A 21,264-nucleotide genomic window follows, 5' to 3' on the forward strand; every position below is an offset into this window, starting at 1 on the left:
TTCTCAAATTACTGCATTCTTGTTAAAAATACTAGTTTATAAAATAATTACTTTAATAAAAGTTATTTACCATGGCTGAACATGCAGGAAATTAAACGTTCGCTATTTGGAGATCTTCCCATTTAATTTACAAGTGGAAGTCGATATAAATTTTTAAAGCAATTACTAGATGATGCTTCACATGCACATGACTTGGATTAAGAATAAATACTTGGAAAAGTTTTCCAAAACTGAGCTTATTTCAATGATTCTGGATTTTGTAATATAAATAGTTGAACGTTGCCAACTAAATGCTCTGCCTCGTGGAATAAAAAAGCACAAGAAACATATATCTTGCGGACATACGGATACTTCACCAGAATACACTGTTTTTTCCCGTGAAACAGTAAGATAAGAATCACCGCGAGTCAAAATAGTTTTGGTGAAATGTAGCGATCACGAGGAGAAAAAAATTCTGTAGGAGTTGAAATGCACTGCCCTATCACATCACATTAGATTTGCAGTGAAATTGGAGTCTTGGCGCAACCGGAGTAATCAATGCATGGCCACGGCCTTGGATTCCCTCATAGATGCTGACTTCTGAGTAAACAAACAGTAAGGGTACTCACGAGAGGTCCGTCCGAGCGCTTCAGAATGCAGATGATGAGCAATGAGCACTTCGTCGAAATGTCTGACACGCAGGTTGGTAAGTAGGCCATACATAAATGTTTAGATTCCCAACAGAACACGGGCGAACAGAAGTTACAGAGGGTAGATGGGATCACGCCGTGTATGAAGAAATCGAGGGTAGCAAATTATTGCAGCGTTGCCTGCCCGTTTGTTTGAAACAGGTATATTGCCTATTTATATTTATGTATATTGGATGTCAATCATCAAACTGCATTTCACGCATCACAAAGCTAATCAAGTATGTCATCCTGGTACGTATTTTGGTACTGATTCGCAATTCTGGATGGTTTTTTCTGCACAAATTTCCATAATAGTGACTCCCAGAGACCCTTTTCTATGAAAATTTTCTATTTTGCACTTGTTTTCATGGCGTTCCGGCTTTCTTGTGTGCAAACTCTAATTTCTAGTGCCTTTCATTATTAAAATAATAAAGAGCAACACGCTTGAAACGCGCAACTTTCAGTGAAGCCTCTTTAGCACTGTCATTGAACGCTGCCGTTTTTTAAGCGTTTTGATCTGTTCTTTTTTTTACATTATACGATAGTTTTGTGTGCTTGAGCTTTCCAGAGATAAACCCTCAACATGGTTTAGTCTTGCTGTAGCTGGTAATCTTTCCCTGGTCTTGTAACTTCGAAACCAGAGGAAGTACCACTAACAGTACCGTTTTTCTTACTCATGTCGGAGGAAGATTCTGAGGAAATTTTTTAGGGTTTTCCTAAAATTCTAGTGTATTTTTTAGGGTTTTTTTGGTATTTTCTTTTCAAATTTCCTAAAAGTTCGATTTGTGAAGTTTACATAATTTAGTTTGTTCTAGTTTTCTAAAGTATTGAAATGATCGGTTCAACTCTTGAAGTATTGAGATGATCGGTTCAACTCTTGATAGTATCAGGATATGGGGTGATACAGTGGATATGTTGAGTTTTGTAAAGTTTACATAATTTAGTTTGTTCTAGTTTTCTAAAGTATTGAGATGATCGGTTCAACTCTTGATAGTATCAGGATATGGGGTGATACAGTGGATATGTTGAACATGTAGTTTTGTGTAACTTTAAAAAATAAAAATGTTTTGTTAAATTCTGATCAAAAAAATTTAAATGTAGAATGATTAAGACGAAATGAAAATTTGAATCATACTTTCTGAGTTTTTTATATTAGCAAATCTGTTCCAATATTTATATGTGTAACTCTTAATTTATTTGTTATAAATTTTTGGAAATTTTCCATCCTTATTTTCCAATCTAATTTGCTCATAATAAAATACAAATTTTAAAGATTTTCTTCCTTTATTTCCAATCTAATTTGATCATAATAAAATAAAAATTTGTTTATAACTTATAAACTCTCCACATTCTAATCCTCAAAAAGTTTTTCAAGATAATATAACTTAAAAAAAAATTACCAGATTTCTACCAAAAACTCCCAAACAATTAGTTAATACCTATCTCTAATGTCTTTTACATCAGCAAATATGTTACAGTATTTATATTGGTAAGCCTTAGCTTATTTGTTAGCTATTTTGGAAGGTTTATGTTTTTATTTTCTTATGTAATTTTACATTCGCAAATATTTTTACAGGTAAGCCTTAGCTTATCTGTTACCTATTTTGGAAATTTTTCTTTTTATTTTCTTTATCTAATTTGCCCATATTCGGATAATAATTTGTCAGTGAATCATAAGGCTCTGATAGGAATTTGTTAGTGAATTCTAAACTCTCCACATTTTAATATTTAAGGAGCTTTTCAAGGTAATATGACAAAAAAAAATCACCATATAAGGTTGTCAACGCCTATCTGTAATGGTTTGGTGCTTTATCCAAAAAGGTTTTTACCGTTAAAATGTCGCTGACACATGCTTGCTCTGATTCATTCAGATCCGGCGAGCAGAGTTTGAAGAATTGTAGTCAGCTCTGCTTCATTCAGATCCGGCGAGCAGAGTTTGAAGAATTGTAGTCAGTTAAACGCGCAATGGCAGCCTACTTGGAGATTGGAAATGGTTGGCAGAGCCCTCGCATGTCATTTACTCTCGACCTCTCGCAGACCGACACTACAAGTGACGATAGACAGAGCCCTAGAATTTCATTCTCCCTCAATCTCTCGCAGATGGACGGGATTTCACCGGAGAAACGGAAAAGAGAAGATGCTGCAAATGTTAGTTATGACACAGACTTTGAGTTCTGTGTTATAAGTAGTAATAATAATAACGACGATGGTCGTTGGAATACAAGCACAGGAGAAACGCTGCTACCTGTTGCCGATGAATTGTTCGTGGATGGCAAAATTTTGCCTCTAATTCACGGTCCTCTTGAAGGCCAACCTGTAACCATTGCTCATCATCTCAGTCTTGAAATCTCAAGGTGTCGGTCACCGGTTCGATCCATCTCCTCTCCTCCTTCAAAGATAGCGAGCAACTGTTGGGGAAATGTTGCTTGCAAGTCCTTATGTCATAAACCTCCTAATAAGTGGAGGGATATCATTTTTAAGTTAAGCACCAAGGAAAATGCTCGTGCAGAGAACTCTGAAGTAGATAATCGAGATGGATCGGGTGATAATGTAAAGCAGCAAACTTCTCCCACAAAATCCCTGTGCCCATTTTCAAGGAGTTGCAGCGCAGACTTGGAAATGAAGGGAAGATGTTTGTTTTGCTCCTTACCATGTTCCAGAATTCAGTCTACAGCAGAACATAAATACAAGGCCGCAACCTCTAAACATAGAGACACTGACGTTCCAGTCCTAGTCGAAGATTCGAAACCCTTAGAGGCACGGAGAATAAGCAATAAAGTCCAACCTGACCCACGATGCCTTGGTGAATTGAAGCCCAGATTTCAGTTAGAAGACGGCAAAGAAGAAACAAAGGTCAAACGGACTGCTGACAGAGTTAAATTGGGCAGTCCTGGAATTCCAACATCGAGAATGAGAGGGAGTAAGAGCTGTCAACGGACTACTGGAAGGGTTGGTGGGAACGGGAGATTCATGGTTCGAAACTTGGAGAGGTGCAGTAGTAATGCAGCAAAGGCTGCCACCTTGGACTCCCCACTAAGCAAGCGGATGGCCAAGGGATCAGTGCTCCCCAAGGCTAACAACTCCATGGGAGTTGAAGGAATGAAGGTGAGTCCGGTGGTGAATGTGTCTGTGTGCATTGGCTATGGAGGAGGCGGGTGGATTGGCGGTGGTGGTCTCTTTCGCTTCTTCTCCAGGAGAGAAAAGAAACAACAATCTGCATATCATCTTCATCACTCTCATGCCACCGTTGCCAACAGGAAGAAAGGCACTTGAATCCCATTGCTTATTATTATTCTTTATGAATCAGTTGATTTATTTTGTTGGATATACCAGACTTAAGAGAATGATTTCTGTATTTGTGAATTTGTAGCTGGAATATATCATGCCCACCATAAATATTTCTAAAATAGTGTTCAATCTAACCCTATTTAACTGTCATGCTTCTGCTATGCATTACACTTAACCTCAAATTCTAGGTGGGATGACTGTGTGGGACGCTGATCTCCACAACCTCAACTTCTAGATGGGATGACTGTGTGGGACGCTGATCTCCACAATTGTCAAACCTGCAGGCTGCACCTATTTTTCCACTGTATCATTTTTAGCATCATAGTCCTTGATGTCATCCCTTTTAACTTTTAACATGTACCATGATTGACCATGATCCGAAAGGATCAATTTAGTTCAACCTTTTGAAATAGTTGGTACCAGTCTTGCTTTTTTTAATAAAAATTTGAAAATTGAGTGCACCTCGTTGACGAATGATGGAAAGGCGTTACAACAATTTGAAAATTGAGTGCAGCTCGTTGACTATCAAATAAAGGGCCTGACAGTGTCATATCATCTTTATAAGAATTTGTCAAAGTAGCACTTCTAGGGGAGTTACTTTTCATGCCAATAGTACTATTTTTCCAAATAAAAAATAAATGTTGATTAAAAAATAATATGACAATTTCGATAAGATCTTTAAACAATAATGTATGTAACTGACAAAGTAAAAGTGTTTTTTTTCTAAGCTATAGTCAAAATATTTAAAGAGGATTAGAATAGAGTTGTTGAAGTTATGATATTGTTTTAAGAAATGTGTTATGCGACAAATTTTATTATCATTTGTTTGAATTTGATGTAAAAAGTTTATAAAAAAGTAATCATTCTAGACATTTTTAGAGTTTTTTATTTATTTCAGAACTCTCTTCCAAAAAAAAGAGAATGGCTCTTACCTCATATCACAGCCCTTGTGCATTGTGAATTTTAAAGAGAATGTTCCTTTGACTTAGGGAGTTTGAGATTGCACTCGTTTTTCTTTCCTCAATTAACATATGCGAAAATGTCGTGTCTTTGGAATTCAATGTCAAGCCAAAGTGGATGAAGTTGTCAAAATATTTTCCAAAGTCTTTATCCATGTTTTCCATTCCAAAGTCTTTATCCATGTTTTCCACCCTCACCAAGCCCATCTTTTAGGTCAACTTCAAGTTGCTTTGTATGGTCTCTTTGGTCCGTTCAACATGATTGGCCAATTAGAAAATAAAATCCTTCCCAATCTTATTAATTTATATAAACATAAATCTAGGATAACATTTGAGTAATATCAGTGATAAAAAGACTTAATGGTTCAATGATCTTATTAACAAGTTTTTTTTAATGGCTGTTTTTAATGTTTCATATAGTGATTAAAATTATTTGTAATATTTATGATGATATTTATAATAAATTAATATTTAGTAAAATTGTAGTTGATTTATTGAATTTTTGAAAAATAAAGATAATTTAGAATTTTATGAAATATTATTTTTATATTAAAAAATAGTAAGAAAAATATTTTAAGATTATCATAGTTTTGATGGTTTAGAAGGTTAGGAATGCCATTATTATAACAAATATCTTGAAATTGGGTTTTAATTTTGATGTAAGTATGGTATTTTAGAAGAAATTGTCTTTTATCTTCAACTCTCTTAGTATAGATGAGATATTCTTACATCCCATGATGTTTTGGGAATTGTTCAACACCAAGTTTCACTATGTATCTCACAAGAGTCGCTTTATATTTTAGCAATGTTGACTAGTTGCTTTATATTTTAGCAATGTTGATTTACTTCTTTGTGCTAATGAAAACTAAAATATATTTCCAAAATTTTCTTTAAATTTAAATGTAATAATATTTAAGAACCTCAAAATAAGGTTGGTCACCTCCTTATAATATTCTAGCTTCATTTTATTTTTTAACTTTTTATTACACCACAAATTTTATTTAAATTTAGATGTAATAATATTGAGCTTGATGAAGTTTCTATATTAGTTGAATTTGAATGAGTTAGCAATCATGTCATTTAGACGTTGAATTACTCACATGAGAATGAATAAGAGTTTTTATTTAAATTTAGATGTAATAATATTGAGCTTGATGAAGTTTCTATATTAGTTGAATTTGAATGAGTTAGCAATAATGTCATTTAGAAGTTGAACTACTCACATGAGAATGAATAAGAGTTTTAACTCAGTGTAATTAATCACTTTTGAATACAAAGTTCCACTTGTTAAATTCTAGTAAAATATTTAGTTGATCCCCTATCTATCTTTAGAGTAATTTACATTTTCATGTTTGTATTTTTATCTTGAGAGTAATTTACATTTTCATGTTTGTATTTTTGAATTGGTTCTTTTTCTTTTTCTTTTTCTTTTTAAGACATATAGCTTTTACTTTCTTTTTTAGTGTTCTAAATTATAATATTCAAACATGGAAGTTCATAATTTAAATTGTCAAAATTAATTCAAAATTTGATAACTTACATTTTCAAAAATTGACTAGAATAAAAAATTTGGTAAAGATTATATGACTACGATCTTCTTTCAAAATCTAACCTTTGTTGGGTACATTGCATTCAAGAGTTCATTGAGACCTTATGAGGACTTCACTTAGGCCATCATTTGATCCTCTTCTGTACATCATTAGGGGCACATTCGATCACTTTTCATTGACTACTGGACATTCCCTAACATTTGCATCAATAATTTTTAGCAAGTATATTTTTAGCAGGATTGACACCTAAGGAGACATGTGGCTATGGTTGGGCACTAACTAGGCTATCACATGGTTTTTTCTCTCTATATTGTGCATTTCCTTATCCTTAAGGTCCAATATGAATTTCCTTTCTTATTTCTGGAGATAATTTACCTAGCCACTTTATCCACTCACCTACCTAACTTATCTATTGACTTTTATTTTTGGAGTTTGTAAAGGTGGTTAATGCATGTGAAGATTATTACATCAATTCTAAATGATTTTTAACTCCAACTACCTTTACTTAATCCTATCATTATATAATTTTCTAAGTTAGTGTCTCCCACTCCATTTTTTATTTACTATCTATTATACAAATAAACTAAGTGCATGCACAAGAAAACCCCAACCTAGTTCAAATCGCTCTTCTTTCTTGGAGAAGCTATTTATTGTATTCATGTTCAACGATAATATCATATCATAGTTTCGTGAGTAATTTGAATTGCCTGTTTGGATACTTAATCACTATTTCTTAGTAATTTTATTCTCTCCTCTCTCTTATTTTGTAGTAGTTAGTCTAGAATTTTCACGCTCATATCCCATGTTTGTGCTTACAATCCAACAAATTTTAATTGGTTCAACTTCGTAACTTGTGTGCATAGCTTGTAGAACCCTCACTAAAACATTTTTTCCAAATTGAATGTTCTCTAATTATAAATTTATCATTTTTGTTAAGTTATGGGACATGAATGGGGAGAGCCACCTTTTGATAGTTGAAGTTATGAGATATGATTGGGGCAGAAAGGTAGAGGATGGTGCATGTACCCTTCATGTATTGAGGAGACTGGTCTACAACCTCTTAGACACATGACAAGACGCTAGGAAGAACATGGGAAGACACAGCTAAAGGGAGTGAGCTCTCCCTCGCTCTGGGTTTTTGGTGTTGGCATTCTCAACAAAATGGTGTTGGGAACGTATTGTTGATTGCTAGAGTGTGTGGACATAGTTGGAGATTGGAAACATAAGGCGAAGTGACATCTAAGCTTATAAACAAAACCATGTGCAAGAGTTAAATCCTTATGAGTTTTGTGAGGCCACTGGACTCTATTGTTGTCTAAGTTTGTGTGGTTAGTGAGAGGCTCAGTGGATGAATGAATCACTATGTTTCGTGTTGCATAGCTCATAAACCACCTAGACATGGCATTCTAGGTCACTGTGGTGCTTGCTAAGTAACTGATAAACTGCCTGGATAGTGGAAACCATATCCCCATGGTGCTTGTTATGAAAATAAAGGTGATAGACCACAAAGACAATGTTTTCCAACTCCTGCGACTAAGGAATACCCTATTTGAACCTTGGGTTAATCTATGTGAATGAACTCGGAGGAAAGAGTTAGTCACTGTGGTGCTTACTACTAAGAATAATTGATAAGCCACCCTACTTCTTGTTGTAGGTAAAACTGATAAACCACCTTAATGCTTTGTGTGTTTTTTTCTTCTGGAGTTCTCGCATCCATGATTATTTGTATCGATGTTTCGAGCCATCCACCATGGCTCATCATCAGGATAGATCAGTAATTATGTAGGACAGATCTCATTGGACTTGAATAAATAGGGTTAAGAGATGCACATGGAATGGAAGCCGACCTTGCCAAACTTGTTTTGTAATGATTTAATTATATACTATTAATAAAATAGAATGAGAGAAGTTGATAAACCACCTATACAATGGACTCCATCTTCTGAGTGTTTAACCAAGCCTTTAGTGTGAATTTGGTGAGAAAACATTCCTCGGATATTGGATTTGACTCAAGAGTGGCTAGTTGCAAGAAATTTGTGATGTAGCTGGCCTATGGTTGAGTGGAGATTGGATGTCTCTGCTTCAGTTGCTAACTAGTTTAAGTCATATAGGTAAGTATATTACATTTGTGAATCTGAATCATGAACTATGATGTCCATTGCTATGTTTATGATTGGTATGAAATCTTGTGTATATATGAATTTTAGTGAATATCTAGACTGTGTTGTTCAATATTTAGTTCATGTTGGATATAAGCAATTGTGTGTTTATGCTATCTTATTTGACAATAATGGCTTCTATATATATGTTAGCATGCCAATCTACCCTGTTTTGTTTTTTATAGAAAAATAAAGGGCCCCTCCTGGAAATTCTTACGATTTCTTCCAATTGATTGAATTTGACTGAAATGAGCTTAATGGACAGGTATTATTGGTGGGATTATGGACTTCAAGGTATCTGAGGGATTTTATTTTATTAGCTGCGTCATTGTAACACTTTTTCCTCTTCGGAGTTTTGGTGATATCTTGCTATCATGGTTCGATCATTAGTAATTAATCTTTGGAGATTTGGCTTTGATTAGTCTCAACTTGTTTTGATAATTCTCATTTTATTATAAATATACATATATATATATAAACTTTATCTTTATATATAGTATTAAAAACATGTATATATTGTATATTTAAAAATAATAAAAAATAATAAATAAAATTCTCTTTTAGTTTTAATTTCTTAAAATTATATTTTTCCCACTAAACTAAAATTATAATTTTTCAATACAATTGTTATATTTTTTAATATTTGTTTTGTTTATTATTTTTATAGTTTTATTTTATTGTTTATATTATATTAAATGTAATATTAAAAAAAGAAATTGGTTTTATTTAGGCATACCGACACTCAACGACCATCATACCAAACCAAATGACATACAAAGCCAACGACCAACACATTAAGCGTCAAACCATAAGGGAGCAATATCATGCACCATGCATCAAACACAATTCAAACCTTTGCCATATACAAACACCTTCAAACTTTTTCGGCTGTTCCATATAGGATTTATCCCCCAAACCTGCGAATTAATGAAAAATAATAATAATCAACAAAAGCAGAAAATGAGTTTAAAAAAAAACGTCACCCGATTTTCAGGGGCTGATTCCGGACGATTGGGAGCGAATTTTAGAAATCTAAAACGTGGGTTTTTTCTACCAGAGAACCCAATTAGGCTGACGGATGGGATTTGGGCGGATTGTTGTGTTAATTCGGAGAAAATCTCAGTTATCTTGGAGCTAATTTCTGAGTGACGCCCAGAAAATCCCAAATTGTTGTTTCTTCGAGATTTTAAGATTAGATATGTCATTTTTGAGCATTTGGTTTGGTTTGTGATTGAAACGGAGTTTGGGGCAATTATGGAATCAGATTGTGTGGCATCATTGTGTCATTTTGCCAGTAAAACCACCGTTTTGCTAGTAAAACCACCGAAGTTTTTAATATTGTTCCAAAACCTGCAAATGCTAAAAGGGAAAATTAAAACTGTTTTTTCTCATTGATCTGATCATATGCTTCATGTGTCATTAGATTTTGGTTGATTTTATTCTTAATTGTCTGCATTGTTTGATGGAAAATCGTTTTTTATTGAGTGAGTTCGTTTGTAGCAAGAAAAACAGAGGCGCGAAATTGCAAAAAATGACCGACTTCCATCCCAAATCCTGACCAAACCAGGATGAATTTTCAAAATCTAGAACATGGGTTTTTTCGGAAACAATCCCAATTAGCCCAATCCCCAGAATCTTCGTTATCCGATGCACTCATTGAGATGTCCCCTTGGTTCTTTGGAAGTCATTTTCGACGTGCGGCCTGTTACAAAACAAATTCAGTTTCATTGGTTTTCAGATAAAATATTTTTATTTTTCAGTTTTGTTATAGGTTCTAAATAAAACATTTAGTTGAGTGTAAATTTGTTATTTGTGTTATTATTTCTATATTGTTTGTTATATTTAATTTTAAATAAAACAAATTTAATATATATAATATTAATAATAATAATAAATAGTTTATATATATATATATATATTTATTTTTTTTGTTTGATTTGTTTTAATTTAAAGGTTTTTTATTTTATTTTAAATATTAAGATAGGCTTACATTAGTTTCCAAAATTTGATTTTATTTTGATATTTAATTTAAAAAAAAATGATTCTTATTCCGTGATTTGGATGGCAGGTAAAAAGGAAGATTTGCATCCTAAGGAGATTTGGATGGCAGGTAAAAAGGAAGATTTGGATCCTAAGGAGATGGAGGAAAAACAGACTCAAAGGAGGAAGATAATTCTTTTTTATGCTTATAAAAATGATCATAGATGTAAACTAAAAGGGGGAGGCTCCTGTCAAGGAGAGAATGACATTGATTCCTCTTTGTATTCTTATTTTTCTTCGTAAACTTAGTTTTTCAAGACGAATAGGAATAGAGATGCTTCCAACAATTGATAGATCAACATTTGTGAGGAAGTTGTAATGAGTGAATTTTAAAGACTAACTTCAACTTTGTATGAATTTTCTCTACAAAGAATATAACCATTTACATATTTACTCGCTATGGTTTTTTGGTAAGTTTTATGGTAGTTTGTAACTTTGCTTCAATCATCCTTTAAAACTTTATGATGAGAGTCTTGTGCAATTGTTTTGTTAAGGTTTTCATCATTTCATAATCTGATAGTTTATGCAGGTTTACAATGTGTTTTGGAGTGATCATGATTTACATTTGATTCATATGTAAGAGTTTCAATGGTTTTGAATATAGATTAAATCTATATTTGCATCATTCACGTACACACATAAGTTGAACCAATTTAGATCATTTTATTCCAGTTTGCTTGTGATTCAGCAACTATTTACTCATGGTTATTGGATCACATTTAGATTAGTCATAGTTTAGCTCCTTATGTGTTTAGATTTTAATCTTCTTAAAGACTAAGCAAGAAAGCCAGTGTCCTTTCAAGGAACAAAATTATTCTTTTACATTAATTCTAGTTATGTAAGTTTCTGGTCACCATTATCCTTTTATATATATGTACAATTGTATAGATTAAATAGTAGTTGCATTCTCATTGTATATATGGCATTGTATATATTTACGATAATTGTTGCATTTCCCTTGTCTTTTCTTTTCGCAACAGGAATAAACAAAAGGCCAACAAAGCCTTAAAACCCGTCGAGAACGACAATTCCAAATAGTTGGGACCGTGTGAAGAGTGTTATAGGCCATTTTGTCGCATCTGGTCAATAGGCCTACAAACTGGATCAATCAACATCCATGAACACCTTGTCATCATCCATACACAAAGCCCTAAGCATGAATTTCCCAAATCCCTGAGTTTCTGGGTCTAACTGCAACATTTCAATGTTTTTAAGGCCCAGTGCACCCTGACCCTTTAGGGGCCCGCGTTCAACAGCAGGTTGCCCAGTTCTGCACTAGCGCTAATCAATAGCAGGTTGTCCCTTGTTGGGGGTGTGTTGATTCTAGAAATTCAGAAAAAATAAAAAGATTCTTGAAGCTTCCTCTTCCAGAAGGTTTTAAGAGTTGTTTCAACCATTTACCTTGGATAAGAACTTTGAATCCTATCTGATCCTACCTTGGAGATTTCACCTCTTATCCCTTGAGCTTATCCTCCCATCAAGAGTGGATCTACAACCTATATTGGTAAATGGATAAGAATTCCTAAACTACCACACTCTCCTATAAATCTACAGCCATCTACAACATCAGGATTGGCTTTTGGAGACTAATCATACCCTCATGTTGCTGCCTTGCATCTAAGAGAGTCGTCATCTTTATGCATTTGGGTGACATTGAGGTGTGCTTTGTGACAAGGAAGGAGAAGTTAACTTGGAGAGATATCTACAAGATCAACTTCTATTCTTAGTTCTAAACTCTCTCCTTTTCATATTAATACAAAGAGTATACTGTTTTCCTATTTTTGTTATGTTACGTTTACATTCATATATTTCAATGTTTTGTTGATCCATTGAATAGAGTAATTGGAAAATTCTACATAGATGTCGTAGATCTTTGGCTTGCGTTGATTGTATGTGTAGTGATGGGAACAGCCCTCTAACCGGCGATTTAACAATAATTAACCGATGATTAAGATTAGGATCAGGTCAACAATCACGGTTTAATATAAACAATCAATTGGCACAGATATTTTCGTCTTTGGATTTAATTTATGTAATTAATTACTGGTACATTGGTGGGTGAGGGGGACACCTGTCCTCACCTCGGTCTTCTCCCTTCGCACCTCGATTACACTCCTCCCTCTGCATTCACTTGTCACTTTTGTTGTTTGGTTTTTGCTCCACTCACAGTGAGGGTTTTAGGTGCCTCACCTACAACTGTGCCGAATTTGTAATGGCGCTCTGCTCGCACCTGGTTCTGGAACCCCTGCCTAGTGGATGGGTAACTCCGCCCGCGTTTTCTCATTTGTTACCTGGTTGTTCTCACCTGGGCGTTATAGCAGCATTCTTGTCGGCTTGTAAGAGGGTTTGCTTCAGTTCTCTGTTGGTTTATGACTCCTCTGCTGTTTCGAATGTTCCCTTGACTTTCTTTATATGGATTGCTCTGGTTGGGTCTCTGATTTTCAACTTGGTTTCTTCACTGGTTAATTTATTTGTTGATGCTCTGTGGTCTTCCAGGTTGTGGTCGCCACGGACCCCTGCATTTGGCTCCACCGGACTCGTGCAAGGTAAGTTCTACCATTCCTTGCTATAGTCGATTTTCTCAGTTTTTCTTTGGGACTAAGGGTAGCCGCTCCTTGTGAGCAGGGCTCCCTCTAGTGGGTGCGACCCAGTTGCGGAATCCTCCTGCCGATGCTGTCTATTTTCCTGGTAAGGTAATAATGGACCTTACCTTCACTGCTTTCATTTGTTCTCACGGTTTTGAAATGCATGCTCTAACTCTGTTTTGTTTTACTGTGCAGGTTGGGGTTGGTTTTAGATTGAGTCACTGTTTGGACCTCAGCCAACGTAACTCGGTAGGGTCGTTCTCTGTTGTAGTCCTTTTTCTTGTCTACTTCTTTTTGTGGTTCAGGAAATGAAAGCTTTGGCTCCTCTGGTTGCTATTTCGTATTTGAATGGCCTTCGAGCTTCTATATGTAATTTATTAGTTTTGGCAAATTGTAATCAATCAGGGTTTCAAACCCTAGCTCCGCTGTTCGTTATTCCGGAAGGGGAAATCATCCTATTTTTCTATCGTTGGTCCTAAAGACTTCACAACCATATTTTTTGTATGCCTGTTGTGATAATATTTATGAAGAAAAAGAAAGGTTCAGGTATCAATGGGTTACCTCTATTGTGAATGCGTTTTACAGTGTTGGATATGTTGTTTTGCTTCACTGTCTCGAAGTTATGCTTTTACTGGGACTGCGTGCTCGATTCTTTTTTCAATGCAATTATTCCTGTTCTCGTCATTTGGATTTAAATACTATACATCTATCTGTTATGGAAGATTCATGGAAATAGAGAAACACCTAGCATTTTCTGATTGTTACAGATAATAATTAGAAGAAAAATAAACCAGCAGTTTATTTATCACAGATGGATTTAGATGCTCATGTTTTTGTAAATTGTCTATCTCTATATTATCTTTCTGTGCTGGTATATCGAACCCTTTTTCAAAATGTGGTACATTTGCTTTTGTATTGTTACGATACAGTTACTCAAACTGTTTGCAGTTGTTTCTTCAGTTACACGGTTGATAACCATTTTGCTGTTTGAGTTTTCTTGCTCTGTGGAATACATATATGATATTTTTTTTAAAAGAAAACAACTGTAAAATAAACAAAAGAAAACAAACAGTGTGGCTGTAACCACCTTTATCTAACTGTGTTGTTCCTAAATATCCCTTAACTAATAATGAAATAAAAACAAGTTCCTAAACACTGTTTTGATCAACAAACATAAATGAAACCAAATGACAATGAACTTGTCCTCCTTATCTGAGACCAAACATCTGGTCATGGCACTCTCAACTGGATGCTCCTGCATCAGGCTCTCGGGTTAAGAAAAATTCATGACTCCGGTCCATGAGCTTCTCGACCAAATAGCCTGCCTGTTGTATTTGTCTGGCGTCAAGCCATGAACTTTCCTCAATGGGACGGTTCTTCCACTTGACCAGATACTGTAGGTATTCCTTCTGTCGAGTTCGCTTGGCCACCTGAGTGTCAAGGATCCTCTCGATCTCAAGGGGCTGAGCTGAAGGCATTTGTCTCATCCAAGTCTCACTCCCTTCCTGTGTGTCCCATGTAGGCCGTGCTGTACTGTCTTCCTCAGGACTGACAGTATATGGAAACAAGTCTGCCACATTGAAGATGGGCGAGATGCCTATTCTTGGTGGCAGTTGTAATTCATAAGCATTGGCTGAAAATTTTTGGAGAATTTTGCAAGGGCCAATCTTCTTGTACTTCAGTTTGTTGTATGCACCCCTAGGAAAATGTTCCTTATGCAAATGCGCGAGGACTTCATCCCCCACATTAAACTGTACCTCTCGTCGTTTCAGATCTGCCTGTTGCTTATACTTTTGACTGTTGTCCTGCAACTTCATCTTTACCTGCTCGTGTAGGTCATTCATTTCTTTGGCGAAATCTTCCCCATTAGCACTCCGTCTTTCCTGCTGTCCTAGATCTTGTAATTCATGCACTCCGCGAGGATGCATGCCATATAAGATCTGAAAAGGACTGTGCCTTATGCTACGATTAGGTGAGTCATTGTAAGCGAACTCCGCCCGGGCAAGTACACGATCCCACATTCATGAATTTTCCCCAATCAAACTTCGTAGCAGGTTCCCCAAGCTCCTGTTTACCACCTCTGTTTGCCCATCGGTCTGCGGGTGATAAGCAGAGCTGAAACTTAATTGTGTGTCCATCTTTTTCCACAAGGTGTGCCAAAAGTGCCCTGTAAATTTCACATCCCTGTCAGAAATAATGGACTTAGGCAGGCCATGTAGCCTGACGATCTCTGTGAAAAATAAGTGGGCCACGTGAGTGGCATTGCTGGTTTTTTACAAGGGATGAAATGTGCCATTTTCGAGAACCAGTCTACTACTACCATCACAGAATCATAACCCCGCTGCATCCTTGGTAGACCCAAGACAATGTCCAAACTGACTGAGTCCCATGGTCTACCTGGAACAGGCAATGGTGTGTAGAGTCCCGTATCCTGCACATCCCTTCACATTCTTGGCCAATAATAAAAATGGCTGAGCTGATCTAATGTTTTGTCTATGCCGAAATGCTCAGCTAGACCTCCACTGTGCTTCTCTCGAATGATATTCTCTCTCATCGAACAATCGGGAATGCATAATTGTCCCCCTTTAAACAATAGCTTCTCCTGTAAATTATAGTCCAACCATGGACTATTGTTTCTCAGCAAAGGATTCTGACAGGCTTCATAAGCCTCTTTGAAATCCGCATCGGTCTGATACAAGTCTTTCAAATGCTCAAAGCCCAACACTTGTATCGTACTCTCCTGCAAGAGCAAGGCTCTTCTGCTCAACGCATCTACCACCTTGTTGGCCTACCCGCTAATGTGTTTCAACACAAAGGTGAAACTCTATAAATATTCGACCCACTTAGCATGCTTGTGATTCAGCTTATGCTGTTGCATCACGTATTGCAGCACAGAATTATCAGAAAATAAAACAAACTCACTCCTTAGCAGATAGTGTCTCCAATGCTTCAGTGCTTAGACGACAGCATAGAATTCTTTGTCATAAGATGAATACTTCTACCTACTCTCATTCAACTTCTCGCTGAAAAACGCAACAGGTTTGTCTTCCTGGCTAAGTATAGCTCCAATGGCCATACTGCTTGCATCACAGCAAACCTGAAAAATCTTGTTAAAATCTGGCAATCTCAGGATTGGTCTTTCTGTAATCTTCTTCTTCAGTAGCTGAAAGCTTTTCTCTACTACCTCGGTCCAACGAAAAGGCTGACTTGCCTTTTTTATAGTATCCAACATAGGTGCGTAGATCTCACTGAAATTCCTTATAAATTTGCGATAAAAACTTGCCAACCCATGAAAACTACGTACCTCAAACAGACTTTTTGGGGATGGCTAGTTAATGATTGCTACAATCTTCTTTGGGTCCATCTTCAACTCGTTCTCTGCAATCACAAAACCTAGATAAACCAATTATCTTTGAAGAAAAGTACATTTTTTAAGATTTATCAGCAGCTTATTCTGTTGCAATTTTTCCATCACACTTCGAACATGTCGAAAGTGTTCCTCCTTAGTCTTGCTGAAAATTAATATATCATCAAGATACACTATCACAAACTTTCTAATGAAATCTTTCAGCATTTCGTTCATCAGTTGCATAAAGGTACTAGGACCATTACTTAATCTAAATGGCATTACTAGCCACTCATACAACCCTTCATTGGTCTTGAAGGCTGTCTTCCACTCATCCCCTTACCTGATTTGAATCCGATGATAACCACTCTTCATATCAATCTTCAAGAAGTATGCTGCCCCACTCAGGCAGTCCATCATATCGTCCATCTGCGGCAGTGGAAACCTGTACCTGATAGTAATCTTATTGATGGCCCTCGAATCCGTGCACATTCGCCATTCTCCTCCTTTCTTGGGAGCGAGAACTATCAGAACTGCGCAGGGTCTCAAACTCTCCCTTATCAGCCCTTTATCCAGCAATTCCTGCACCTGTTTTCTGATTTCCTCGTTATCTTTGGGGCTCATCCGGTATGCTGCCTTATTGTCATGCGAAAAGAGTCAATTTTGCGGACAAAACCAACCTCCCTAGAAGCTAAGGCTTTCTAGTGACAAACAAGACAATTAAACACTACCTTTCCCTAAATATGCATTTAGAATACAAGTAATCAGGTGTTTATATCATACCTTTAGTCCAACGCTTTGTAGTAGTCCAGCCTCGCCGATCCGGATGAGCTCCTCCTTCTCTTCGAAACCTGCATTCACTAACAAGCAAACGATTACATAGCACCTGAATAACTCATAAAATAAAACATATTCATCATACAGACCAAGGAGTATATGAAACAAATCATGTAAAACAACTTGTTGAGAAAAATGAGTTTAATTGTATTAAGTGGAAACAAAAGAAACCATTACAACCTGAACCTTGGTGTTGTGCAGGTCCCTCCCAGGGTCCAACAAGAGTTCTCCTTTACTTTGATCAGCTCACCCACTTCCAAATGAAGCTAAGAAAGGATGGGAATCTCTCCTCTCAAGCTCTATAAGGGAGTCCTAATTCCAGCAACATCTACCCTTAGGAATGTTCAACTTTCAACCTCCCCTCCCTCTGGCCCAATGCCTGTATTTATAGTGCCTTGGAGGAAGTTAATCAGGTCCACCATGAATGGGATAAGCCCCTCTTTCAATGGGATAGCTCCCCTCTTCATGGGATAAGTTCCTCTTTCATTGGGATGCATGAACCATCTGGAGGCGCTCAATCCACGTCAAACCATCTTCTAGAATGCTCTAGAAATGACCACAAGTAACTTTTTTGAAGTGAAACTTGCGCCTTTTGACCTTTACAGGAGTACGCACCCACCCTTTTACAGACAGAGCGTACAAGTACGCAGGTATTGTGAACTTGGGGTGCGTACACGCAGGTAAGGCTAAGAGAAACTGCGTACCCAGAGTTATTTGACTTATTAAGGACTTTCTCTCTTTCTTGGAGTTTGACATGAGGAGCAGAGGTATGAGAATTGCCAAGGAGGATAGTATGACAGTTGATAGAGCCATACTAATTGTAGATAGTCATGGTGACAAATTTTAGTGTAACACTTATTCGGTAGACTTGCTCCAGGTATAAAGTCAATATGATGACTGATACTTCTCTTAGGAGGCAATTTATCTGGTAAATCGTCCACTATGATATCGCTGAATTCCTACAGCATTTTCTGAATTTCTGCAAGTAAATCAGACATTTCTGTGTGCAACAGTACTATTTTTTCCCTTCTCACAACAACATAGTTCACTTCACTATCTTCAATCTGCTTCAAAAATTGTTTTCCACCCATTAGTAACACTTTCGTCCTGCTTGTTTCTGCTACTTCCTCCTCCTTGATGGGCACAAGTGTGTGTTTAATCCCATCTTTGACAAACTTGTAATATTTTGTCTTCCCATCATGCACTACCTTCCGGTCATACTGCCATGGCCTTCCTAGCAGTATATGACATACGTCCATTGGCATAATATCACAAACAACCTTGTCCTTATACCTGCCAATATGGAACTCAACTTCACACTGTTCGTCAACCAACAGCTGATGGCCTTTCTGCAACCATGATACCTTGTAGGGAGTGGGGTGCTTCAGCTACTTCAAACCCAACTTCTCTACCATCTCTGTGGCAACCAGATTATCCATTCTCCCACTGTCGATAATCAACTTGCAGCATTTTCTGTGCGACTTACAAACTGTCCGGAATAATGCCTTCCTTTGAGTTTGTTCAGTTGTCTCCTTGGCTAGTTTCAACAACACTTTATTCAGAACTAAGGCTTCCCCTGTTTCCGGCACATTTTCTGCTTCCTGGGGTGGTGCCTCTGCTTCCTCTGGCTGGGCAACATACGCTCCTCTTTGACTAGCTTGTTCTGCTTCAGGACACTCAAAAGACCTGTGCCCCCACTTGTGGCACCTGTAGCACTGATAGGCAGCTCCTTTGCCTCGGTCATTTCCTCTTCCTCTCTGATATGGCCTTCCGCCTCTAGTGCTGTCTCCTTTTTCTACTGTCCCTGAAGTCTTGGAACTGCTACCCTCTTCACTATTATTGGCAGTTCATCCTCTGCCATAGGACTGTCCTCTTCCTCTGCCGGTTCCCCGTCCTCTCCTAGCATTTTTTTTTCTGGTGATCTTCTCCTCTGCCTTCATGGCACTCTGGTAGGTTTCCTCTATGTTTTTTGGGGAAAGAATGTGTATCTCATCTAATATTTCCAATCTCAAACCATTTACATACCTTGTTGTTTTTTTTAGGGTGTCCTCCGTGTAACCAGCTCTTAAATTTACTCAGTAGAATTCTTCAATATATTCTCTCACTGTCATCCCTTTTTGCCTCAAATTTTGCACTTGCTGATACAGTGCAATATGGTAATCTTTGGGCAAAAATCTACCCTTAAACTTGGCCACCATTCTTGGCCATTTCTTTATTGGCAACTTATTCATCCTTCTTCTTTCCGCTTGGACACTGTCCCACCACAAGGCTGCGTGTCCTTTCAGCTTTGTTGCAGTGAACTTAACTCTCTGATCTTCGCTGACCTCTTCACACTCAAAATATTTGTCCAATTCGTTGATCCAATCCAACAGAACTTCTGTGGACAAGCTGCCATCGTAATTTGGAATCATTGGCTTAAGCTTGTTGCTAGCCAATAGGACCGACCTCAACAATCTAATTTCCGGTCCTTCTTTGTCTGATCCATCTGTTGCAACTATAGCTTCTTCTTCACTGTCATCTCCTACCTCCGGATCCCTTCTCCTTCCTGCTTCAACTGCCTCCAAATGAGCAGTAAGGATCCTAATTTCCTCCACAATCCTTCCTCCACTACTCTCCGAGCACCTCTTCCATGTCCTCGTCTTCCAAATTCCATTTTTCCAAGAAAACTCCAAGTCCTTCTCTGATACCACAATATGATGGGACCAGCCCTTTAACCGGCAATTTAACAATAATTAACCGATGATTAAGATTAGGATTAGGTCAACAATCACGGTTTAATATAAACAATCAGTTGGCACAGATATTTTCGTCTTTGGATTTAATTGATGTAATTAATTACTGGTACGTTGGTGGGCGAGGGGGACACCTGTCCTCACCTCGGTCTTCTCCCTTTGCGCCTCGATTACACTCCTCCCTCCACATTCACTTGTCACTTTTGTTGTTTGGTTTTTGCTCCGCTCGCAGTGAGGGTTTATGGTGCCTCACCTGCAACTGTGCCAAATTTGTAATGGCGCTCTGCTCGCACCTGGTTCTGGAACCCCTGCCTGGTGGATGGGTAACTCTGCCCACGTTTTCTCGTTTGTTACCTAGTTGTTCTTGTTGAAAAGTGTGCAACAAGAAATGCTTGTTGAGAATGCAACAAGATGATGGAGCTTAGTGAAAAGAGTCGCCTTCACTAAGTGGGCCCGCAGGCAAATTATGGCGCAAGGTCTATTTTTGGATCACAACAGGAGTGACCACAGCAGGAGTGATCAAAGCAGGAGTGACCACAGCAGGAGTGATCACAGCAGGAGTGATCATAGCAGGAGTGATCACAGCAGGAGTGATCAAAGTCTATTTTTAGACTGGCTGTCAAAAATAGAAAAGTCAAATATTATTGTCTCATAATAATATTTGGACTATAAACTTGATCTTATTCTCTTGGAGCACTTCAGTTTGAGCTACAGATGTGGCACATGCAACTGTCAGAAGGAAGTATGCTTTCTTTTTTCGATCAGTTGAGTTGTTGCATGCATGACTTCAGTTAGAACTCAATCAGTTCAGTTTGGTGGAGTTGATTGTAGAGTTAATGAAGTTGTGTTCAGTTTGACTTGGTTAAACTAGTTGTAATTAGTCTAACTGCAAATAGACTAATGATGAGTTGTTAAACTAATTATTAACTCATAATGCAACTATAGAATACATCAGTTAACTCAGTTGCATGTCAGTGCATGTTCAGTTCAGCAGGGACAGGTGTTAGAGGATTAGATTGCTATCAGTTGTGACTATAGTTGTGCATGATGATTTGCACAATCAAATGGATTGAGTATGCCAATGAATTGGGCAATACCAA

The 21,264-nt window shown here is 37.2% G+C and overlaps 1 protein-coding gene across 2 annotated transcripts; it reads left to right on the plus strand.

The window, feature by feature from the left end:
* The first annotated feature begins 508 nt into the window (after window positions 1–508).
* LOC149173956 (uncharacterized) lies at window positions 509–4,417 on the plus strand. 2 transcript variants are annotated; one of them, XM_089422501.1, is made up of 2 exons: window positions 509–830; window positions 2,540–4,417. In XM_089422501.1, exon 2 carries the CDS (start codon window positions 2,634–2,636, stop codon window positions 3,939–3,941), a length of 1,308 nt encoding a protein of 435 aa, XP_089278627.1. In that variant the 5' UTR covers window positions 509–830; window positions 2,540–2,633; the 3' UTR covers window positions 3,942–4,417. The 2 variants fall into 2 exon arrangements, with proteins under 2 accessions (XP_089278627.1, XP_089278628.1); XM_089422502.1 differs by having other exon boundaries at window positions 2,589–4,417.
* The last annotated feature ends 16,847 nt before the right edge of the window (window positions 4,418–21,264 follow it).

This window comes from Pinus tabuliformis, chromosome 4_1 (genome assembly GCF_031772625.1).
Source record: "Pinus tabuliformis cultivar Carrire ecotype Pingquan chromosome 4_1, CPIR1, whole genome shotgun sequence".
In the NCBI taxonomy this organism is placed as follows: domain Eukaryota; kingdom Viridiplantae; phylum Streptophyta; class Pinopsida; order Pinales; family Pinaceae; genus Pinus; species Pinus tabuliformis.

Bases quoted from the DNA above. Each gene is read 5' to 3' on its own strand.
- LOC149173956 (XM_089422501.1), top strand. From the start codon at position 2,634: ATGGCAGCCTACTTGGAGATTGGAAATGGTTGGCAGAGCCCTCGCATG.